Source organism: Sipha flava, unplaced genomic scaffold (assembly GCF_003268045.1).
Source record: "Sipha flava isolate LNK unplaced genomic scaffold, YSA_version1 50_pilon_pilon, whole genome shotgun sequence".
Taxonomy (NCBI): Eukaryota; Metazoa; Arthropoda; class Insecta; order Hemiptera; family Aphididae; genus Sipha; species Sipha flava.
The window spans coordinates 1046403-1056510 of NW_020273428.1; the positions used below are offsets into that span (position 1 = coordinate 1046403).

Here is a 10108-nt window from a genome sequence, read left to right on the forward strand (position 1 = left end):
TAGGATAAATTGATTTAATAATTAATTGAAACACTTTTAAACACTTACAAATGTATTTACAAATAAATGATTTACAGATACAAACTATAAATTTGTGCACTAACAATATCAAAGACATAACTCAGAAGGGCTTGTACTGATAGCTAGACACGTCTGCCGTTGGTGGTGAAACGGAGCCTTTATATACTCTGTTTGATTCTGTTTTAATTGTGTACCACGTAACAGTGGCGCAGTCGGCATTTCGAACATCGTTCATTGGAATTTTGAGTCAATTTCATTAAAGAAAGCATGAGGGCCATTAGCCAGCCCTTAGATTCATAGGCAATAATATATTATCTATGCGTAAATCGAGTTAATAATTTTATTCAGCTATGATTCTTATCAGGAATCGAGCGAAAATACCTATGTAAACATATATGGTTGATAAACCGTACGTTCGCTTATGGTCCTCAAAGTAGGATCGCACGAAACTCTTCAAAACCGTAGAAGTACGTGCAAACCGTACATCTGGCAACACTACTGTCATAACCTTACAACTATAAGCAAACTTCGTACCAATATTTTCTTATTATTTTATCGAAATTATCTCAAAATCATCTGTGAAATGCCGTTTCCAAATTTACTTTGTACATTTTATTCAATTTAAAATAACGAAAAACTCGATCAATTTCAAATCGTACCATGACAATTAAATATTAGGCTTTCACCGTGTCTCACGATCAAACTAATATTAATAGTAATACAGATCACGCCACTCGACTCCTTCCTTTGATACGGTACTGATTACGTTATTATGTACAATAGTTGTTTTTTATCAATGCGAATGTACGATATGATAACTTGTCGCTCACTGGCATCTATGTGATTCTGATCTGCATGAACTAGATTTTTTTCATTCCGTAATTCATTATTTCGACTAAGTGCAATCAAATGCTTATACATTCATCATAAATACTATAGAAGCAACAACATTTTCTATCTTGGGCACGCTAATTATTTACAGAAATGCTTAAGGAAATCATGGGAATTGTAGTAGTTGCTGTTTCAGCAGGTAAATTCATCCGGTTGACATGTAGAAATGGTTTTTTAATATTTTATTTTTGAATTACATTTTACTAGGTGTAGCAATAGTACTTCATTTTAGAAATCAAATGGCCATCCAAGACCAAATGGAGGAAGAACGAGATATTTATGAAAGACATCGAAAAGAACTGAAACTCAAAAATAATGATTTAGTTAGGAATTTCAGAAATGAAAATAGTTGGTTATGAATTATTAAAATTAATTCCGATGTGATAAACCTATTAATGTTATAACCCAATTTTTTATAAAAAATCAAATATGTATCAAAAATCATTGCGATTATTTTTAGTTTCGATTTACTTTCATGATTTAATTATTCATCAAGATTTAAAATATATTTTTTATAGATTCTCATTTTACATTTTATATAACATTAGCATTTTATTTAATGTAAAAGTATTTTTTGTTGCACATTTATTAATAAATGACAAGATAAAATATATACATAATTAAATAATTGAGTTTATAGAAATCATATTTTAAACATATTGACATTTTGTACACAGATAAATAATTTTTAATTTAAATATTTGTATTATTCTAATATTTTTTTTAAAAAGTTATTATTTTAATTAAGGATGAGCATTTTATGATGGAAAAATATTTTCTAAAATTGTAGTGATTTCCATGTATTCATTTGGTTCTTTATATTATCTTGTATAATATTCTTAGTTTCAAAAGTAAAAAGATTTTTCACACATAATTTTGATATCGGTTTACTAAATAAAGCTCTGGAACATTCCATTAAACATTCTTTTCTGTAATTTGAATCATTGTTTACATTTTGTTCATAAATAACAAGTCTTCCATTTGCCAAAGTACTTAACCATTTAATTAGATATCCATAAATGTTTGGTGTGATTTGTACTCCTAGAAATATTTAGTATGCTTTTATAACAATAACACATTTTTATTTTTTTATTATATTAATTCATTATTTTACCATAAATTTCATTAGTGTGGAGCTCAAATTTTGTTGACACAATTATTAATTCAGGATTGTATTCATAAGCAATTGGCAAAATAAGGTAATGCATTATGGCAGTGAATTCCGCATCATTTAATTTCTTCTATAACAGATAAGCATAATAAATATAAAATATTTTCATATGAGTTTTTAATAAAGATATATTGTTACTATTTACTTTTGACCAAGAAATATTCATACAATTTTTGTCAAGTTTATTACTATTATCAGTTTTTGAATTGTGTATTGAAATAATCATTATTTTTTCATCAGAATATGATTGTGAAACATTACTATTCATTTCAATTATTAAGACCCTGAAACAATGACAATATCATATTAATTGTTTTATCATAATATTTAAAATAATGTGATATACATGTATTTTAATGAATTTAACCTTTGCACAGAATATTTTTTTATGGCATAGTTAGCACTAACTAAAGAAGCATTCAATATACATGTGTCTTTATTTTCATTTGTATTGGTGGTTGATAGTAGCAAAGATATTCCGGATCTTATTTCGTTGTCAAATATTGAATCAATGATCTGTTGGTAAGACTTTTTGATATAAATTATAACATTTAAATAAGGCTAAGAAGGGCAAATAACCTGTAATAACGATCCGACAAAAAAACCAAACATGATAAAAACTGGATTTTCCTTAACAAAATCATCATTAAACTGTTGGCATATTTGTTTCCTATATTTTGTTTTAAACAATGTATTATTGATTTCCTTAATTGTAGCTTGACGTTCCTAAATTATATTTCAAAATAATAATTTATTAAATCTTATCATAAAGCTTACTCCTTAAGTTATTCATAACAAATAAATTCACCAATAAACCTTATGAAACATGTTAAGTGTTCTTTTAATTATTTATTTTATTGGTAGATATTTGGTAAATAATTAGTGGACTTTTTTTTATTCTTAAAAGTTAATTTACTTATTGGTATTTTTATAAACCATTAACTCTTGAAATAAAAAATAATAGTTGATGATTGATAATAAATCTTAAATTATCAACATAGACAGACAAATTAACAAATTAATACTTTTATGGTAGAACCTTAAATAATAATTATTATAACAATTATTATGACCTTTAAACAATTGTAACAAATTTTACAAAATTTTTAACAGAAACTATTTCATCTCTATATTTTGACAAAATATTTACTTTTATGAATATTATCTAAGCCTTCAGTAGTCTAATGACTTTTCAGACCCATTATATTAGGGGTCGGCAAATGGCGGACCACGTTCCGAATCCGGAATCACGAAATTAAATACTATTGTAATAATAGAGATTTAAACTGTGTACATTTTTACCAGTAAAATAAATTTATCAATTTTATTTTTATCAGTAAATTTATATTACCGTATATTTTATATTTATTGCTTATAATGTTTTTATAATTTTGTCAGTGAGTAAATATTTTTTTGATTTTGCATAATAATATAATACCATTTAGTAGAATACATTTAATTTTTAATCAATTTCCATTCTGTCGTTTTAATTTAACTAAGTAATTGTACTCCATATTTTATACTTGTAATTAGTTAAAACTAAAAATTGTATTATTTAGTTAGTAAGTGAATATTTAATCTTATAAAATACTAGTTAGGTGAAAAATATTTAATTTTTCTTCTACTTTTTATTTTTATATTGCATTAAATTTCCACTCTATTGTCTTGATCAGATTGAGAAGAATTGTATTGAATATTTTATAATTTTAATATAAATTTATTGTTACTTTATTTGTCAATGTATATTTCTGATATCACATAATACCAATTAGGTAAATTATATTTTATATTTTTGAGGACATATTATATTTTATTTAATTGTTATAAATAAAACTAAAAGGCTAGACATTTTTCTTATACCTTGTACCAAAATAATCTGTTTTAACTTATTTATAGTTTATTTTATAGGTATATTATGAGCATTTATATTCATATTAAATGAAAACATTATACCAACAATAATAATAATCTATCTACACCTACTATGATAGTAAATAATAAAAATAAATTATATCTTAGCCTATATTATTATGAAAAAAGAAATATTTGATTCTTGTAAGATTTTCTATGACTGCATATCAAAATTTACAGACTTATGTTAAATTGTTCTCAGTTAATTACAGGGAAAAATATTTATGTAAATTTTACAATCATTGAAAAACTTAACTAGTTGACACTATACACACTTTGTATAATAATTACTTAATACAATTGTTTTTAGAACATAATATGGGGTATTCTCAAATCAATATTTATACTTAAAAATTATTTTTAAATGCAATTATTTACAGTATTATTTGTATTATTTTACCTTTAAAACATGTATAGGTCCAATAAGTGATTGTAAACACTGGTATATATCACTATATTTTATACATTTATTTGCGTTGATTGCTAAACCCATTCTAGTTTTTGGATTGAATAGTTTAGTTTCTTTACAAATAAATAAATTATAATTTTATAAAAATATTAATAAATTAAAACAAGTTTTACAGTTCATACCTATTATCATATTGTTTAATAATACATCAAAATGTTTAGTATCAATTTTTGAATACATGTTTCTGGTTAAGTATACTTGAGGTTTTTCACTGAAGAAATTGTATTGAATACTTGGTGAATTTGCATCAGCTAAAATGTTATATTTGAAACAATCCCAATAATATTTATGAACATTAATTACATTACGAATAGTTTCCATTACACTGAAATAATAAAAAGTGAGTGACACAGTGTGATTATAATATTTTTGCAAAGCCTACCTGTTGCACGGTTGTTGTAATGCATCGATAAGCGGACAAGCATCTCCAAGTAATGCTCTTAGTGTCAATGCTGCACTTTCAGCCAAACTCGGTAAGTAGTATCCACCCTAAACAGGTTTGTCTAAAATTTCAGCTTAATTGTTAGTATATTAAGTACCTCAAGTATAGCAACAACTTTGTTATTAGTAATGCTCATTAACTTTTGTGTGATATGAGCATAACACGCCGGAGTGACTAACATTTCACCCTAATTGTAAATAATATTGGAATTATTATAATGAAGTAATAATATGATAGTAGCAATAAGCTTAATTACTTTAGGATCTCCAATGGCTGAATCAAATCCACTTGAAACGATTATGAAATCTGGGGAAAACTGAAAAAATAAAATATACTCATGTTCCCCAAAATTATCTAATCATATGTACCTCGATTGCTAAAGGAATTAATAAATAATGAACTATAGCCAAATAATCTTCATTTTTCATGGCTGTGCTGTTCAATGGGACATTAATGTTAAAACCAGTTCCATTGCCACTTCCAACATGATCAAAATCGCTTTCTCTTAAATTTGGCCAAAATTGACCATGTTCATAGCGGTGAATAGAAAAATACAACACTCTAATATTAAATAATTTGTTTTACAAAGTAAATCTTTCAATATTAATATATATCTTGGTTACTTGAACAATTTAAAAATACCTGGGATCATCGTAGAACATCTGTTGAGTGGCTTGGCCATGATGAATGTCCCAATCGACAATAAGAATTTTTTTTATATCTGTTTGGTCTAATAAATATTGAGCAGCTATAGCTACGTTATTGAAAAAACAATAACCACAATACTCAGATTTCATTGCATGATGTCCAGGAGGCCTATTTATTCAAATAAAATGATCATAAATTAATAGTTTTTCTATGTTACGATTCATCAAATAAAAATATTTATTTTAATAGAATAAATACCGAACAAAGGCCATTCCATTTTGTACACGACCATCAACCACTGCTTTAACTAATTCAATTGAACTACCAGCTGCTAGAAGAGATTGCTTGAATGTTGACTATAATAATATGTATAGACAAAAATTTAAATAATTATAATTTATTATTAAAACAAATGATAAATATTTTTTTATTTTAAATTAAAACAATATTAAAATAATCATAAATATCTAGTGTATGCAAAAATAGTTTTATATTCAAGTATAGTTTGAGAATAGATTCTGAATATCATAATATCATATATTACAATATAATAACTATTATTTCTAATTATTATACATATAGGGTGCACATAAATTGAATCATATTTTGAGGACACCAATTCTAAATTGTTTTCGTCATAGTTCTGGGTACTTTCTAACAAGTTAATATGTTCTGCCGTGTGTTGGGTCAGCAACTCTTCCCTAAATGCTGGACGTGTCTTTATTTTAATGCATCGATCAATTAATCCCAAAGAATTGCACCTATAGCACAATCATTTATGTACACTATTTACTGTTCATGATATTATAAGTTTCAAAGTGATTTTCAACAGGTAGGTATGCAAATTAATAGTCATACCGGTTTATGATGGATGTATATCGTTGTGGATTCTCCGAATAGTTTTCGTCCCACAGACAACTGTGTTCGGTGAACTTTTCATCGTAGACAATACCAGTAGTAATAGTCATTATCAAACAGTAAAAACAATAGCATAAAACTACAAAAGGAGTAAACAGTTTGTGCTCACGGAAATGTAAAATCGCACATGTAATTCAATTATAATATTTTATTACATAGAGATTTAATATATATATATATATATTTTTTTTGTATTAATTGAATTCTTTAATTTGTAAACCGGAACGAGAATTTGGTAATTTGTAGAGTTGTACTAGCTAGCTGCTATCAAGTGGACTGAACTGATAAATCTCAGAATATTTGTTGTTCTATTTTTTATGCATTGACGTCGAGTGAAGATAACGAACAGTAATATTATTAATCTGGAATGAAATATGAATAGGTATATTGAACGCTACGAACTCGCAGCCACATGTCGGCCACGTATAGACGAAAGTAATCCCGTCATCACATTCACACTTTATCGGAAATGTTCCATGAAATAATTAAACATGTGTCTTGTAGAACTAGTAATGGCAACTTGTTATCAATTTCCGTAACTGTTATAAACTGTAATTGTTACACCAAAAATTACGGTGAAAATAATAGTTACTATAATTGATACTGTTACTATAATACGGTCACTGAAAGAGCGCTACTAGGCGGCGATCAAAACTCGTCCGTTATCGCGCATTCCCAACACTAAACCTGCTAAAACGTACTATAGAAATGCTGCTATCGGCGATGGTATTTTCCAATTTCTGGGAGAATCTATAAAATAATTGACTATAATATAATGTCTATTATAATACATCAAATCTTTATCTAATATTCACCTACCTAAAATATGAAAATTAATTTATCTAATATCTGCAATGTGTATGCTGATTAAGTCTGATGGGTGTTATTAAATTAAATGCAGGCTATAACAACCGAATCGCGAATTGTTAAATTTTCTATGCAACTGTAATATTTTAAATATATATTATGTACTGTATAATATTTTTATTTGATATGTTGATTCATTTTATTTAAAACTTAATTTACAAATATCAATTATTAATTACCTAAATACCTAATATTATATTTTAGTATAGCTTATATTATGAATACAGCATTTTTAATTTTTATTGTTATAATGTTATTGCTATTAAGTTATTGCTATATATTTTTAAAAGAAATAAATACCATATATAAGTATTATACACTGTTGATTTTTGTATTCCTCTATTTTAAATAATATATTTAATGTCATCAGTATTCATGAATATTAAAATAAAGGCAAATGGTCGATACTATTGTAACCTGTTCAATTATATGTAAATAGAAAAAAAATGTCATTGACTACACAATAGGTAGTGAATTTAAGAAACAAGATTATTCATTTAACCAAATTTAACTAACTGAATGTGTATACATATATAAAAACGAATCACGAATAATGAAATAACAGTAGTTATTAATTGTTTATCATCACTAGCCGATAACAGCTTTTCTTTCTAGTAACAGTATAACAGTAACACAATAACACATTAACACTATAACAATATATTTTATAGCAAGAACATGAAAACATTGAGTAACAATTATCAATTATCATTTATTCATTTTACATTCTACAGACGTTACAGCAGCTGCAGCTGCTCAGCTAGGGCTGCTGGTAATGAATAACATCGTTATTCGTTAACCCAAAACCTTGGTTAAAACTTCAAAACAAAAAATAACAATAACTGTTACTTTTTCTTCTAAGTAACAGCTTGTTCCTATTACTTTAGTAGTAATTGTTATAAGTCACTGTTTCTGTTATTTTCTCCCATCACTATGTAGAACGTAGTTGCGTAGATTTCATTTTCGTGACTTCCTAACGCACTTAACAATAGTCAAAGGCGTCCATCATAAAAAAATCAGGAGAGGGGACACGTGTGATCGGTGCTTCTCTGCCACTCAGTCATTGTTATCAATGATAGGTTTATAATTAGTATCTATGATTCCTAGAATTCGTTCTCCCGTGGTAAAGTTTTGTCCAAGAGAGGGGGATATGATTTGCTTACAAATTAATTATACTTATTATATATTATTAATCATAATATTTTATATTTAAATGTATAATAAACACGAAAAAGCCAAAGTGTACATGGTCCCCTCCTTACCACTTACCCCAATGGACGCCTTTAACTATAGGCAACTTTGTGCGTGAATATAAAAAAGTACGTTTTGTTCGTTTACAGACGTTTTATTATGGGTACTCTCGTGTTGCCTATCATAAAACTGTATGCGAACATTATGCTACCTACCATATAACTGCTTTACTATTCCAAGTTTAGTGTAAATATAACAGAGGACGATTGAGGGATGGAGTTATAGTTTCAAAAATAGATGACGATGTATCAAGTCACAAGATAATAATTTGTTGGCAACATTTTATAGTACTAGTAGATAGATCGACAATGGCTTACATAAATAATTCTGATAAATATTTTTGATATTAAGCTCAAGTCGCATACAAATATTAAACAGTACTTTAGGCACGCCTCTGGGTAGTACCTATACTACACCGACGAAGGTAGCATACTGCACAAGTACCTACTTCATTATGTTTGTTCTATCTTCATTCTAGTTTCCTGGAATGTATTTTTTATACTGATCACTTTTTGCAGTTTCATCCCGTTCGCAATCCTATATTATCGTAATTTATTGCATTGTGTAATCACTTCAGAATACGAATCAAGGCTTAAGATAGGTGGGGATTGGCAGAACGGGACTCTACGCAACGTCAACCCATCATCTCACGGCGTTTAAAAAGCGTCCACATTAACATATAACTTCGAACATTTCACTGAAAATTTTAACGATTTGGCCAAAATTATCGCTTACATTAAAAATTAGCAATTAGTAATAAATTTATTAAAAAGAAAATTTGTATTATTTATATGATCATTAACTATTCGTCTTGTTGTTGATGGATCCGAGAAAAATTATTTTACTAACAATAAATAATTCATATATATTATATTCAATGAATATGAATATTATTCATATATATATATTAATAGTCGGAAGTGTTCCCATAGCATATAATACATATTCTTAAGGTATTTGTACAGAATTATGTATACTGTGTATATTCTTAAATCCTAATAAAGGAAAACACTTTGGTTATTCTGATTATGCTTTGAAAGTAAATTTAGTTTATTTTTTTAATTACACTTTTCTCATGATTAGGTACGTCAATATTTATTAACGATATATAATATCGATAGCCGAAATATTATACAATATTGACTGTAGTAATCAGGGGCGTTTGGGACCAATAATGTCATCGGAATTTAGAATTGAAGTGGCTATATCTTTGTACCTACCTATTGTTTGCATACAAAAAGGTATATTAAAAACAACACTAATACATTTATAACTTATTACTTATAATATAAAGATGGGATTTAATTTTTTTTTTCATATTTTAACATGTCCTTTATAAACCATAAGAAAAATATTTGTATTGTATAAAATATTCATGAATTGGTACTTGATGGGATAGTAAAATCTCAATAAAATTTATAGGGATACTCATATTGATAGTTTTTCATGATTATTCTTCTTCTTACCATTATTATTACAATCGTGGACTTGCTGAACCTCTGGAGTCGCTTTAGACTAC

General features: G+C 26.9%; 1 protein-coding gene across 1 annotated transcript; it reads right to left on the minus strand.

Annotated features, from left to right (window-relative positions):
* Positions 1-1645: 1645 nt before the first annotated feature.
* Positions 1646-7120, minus strand: LOC112690578 (histone deacetylase 6-like). The gene is made up of 15 exons (XM_025564614.1): positions 6412-7120; positions 6134-6314; positions 5812-5909; positions 5548-5721; positions 5274-5466; positions 5162-5221; positions 5003-5092; positions 4846-4952; positions 4586-4788; positions 4395-4516; positions 2663-2809; positions 2451-2599; positions 2229-2367; positions 2027-2153; positions 1646-1953 (listed from the first exon to the last, which is right to left on the minus strand). Exons 1-15 carry the CDS (start codon positions 6519-6521, stop codon positions 1691-1693), a joined length of 2163 nt encoding a protein of 720 aa, XP_025420399.1. The 5' UTR covers positions 6522-7120; the 3' UTR covers positions 1646-1690.
* Between the last annotated feature and the right edge of the window lie 2988 nt (positions 7121-10108).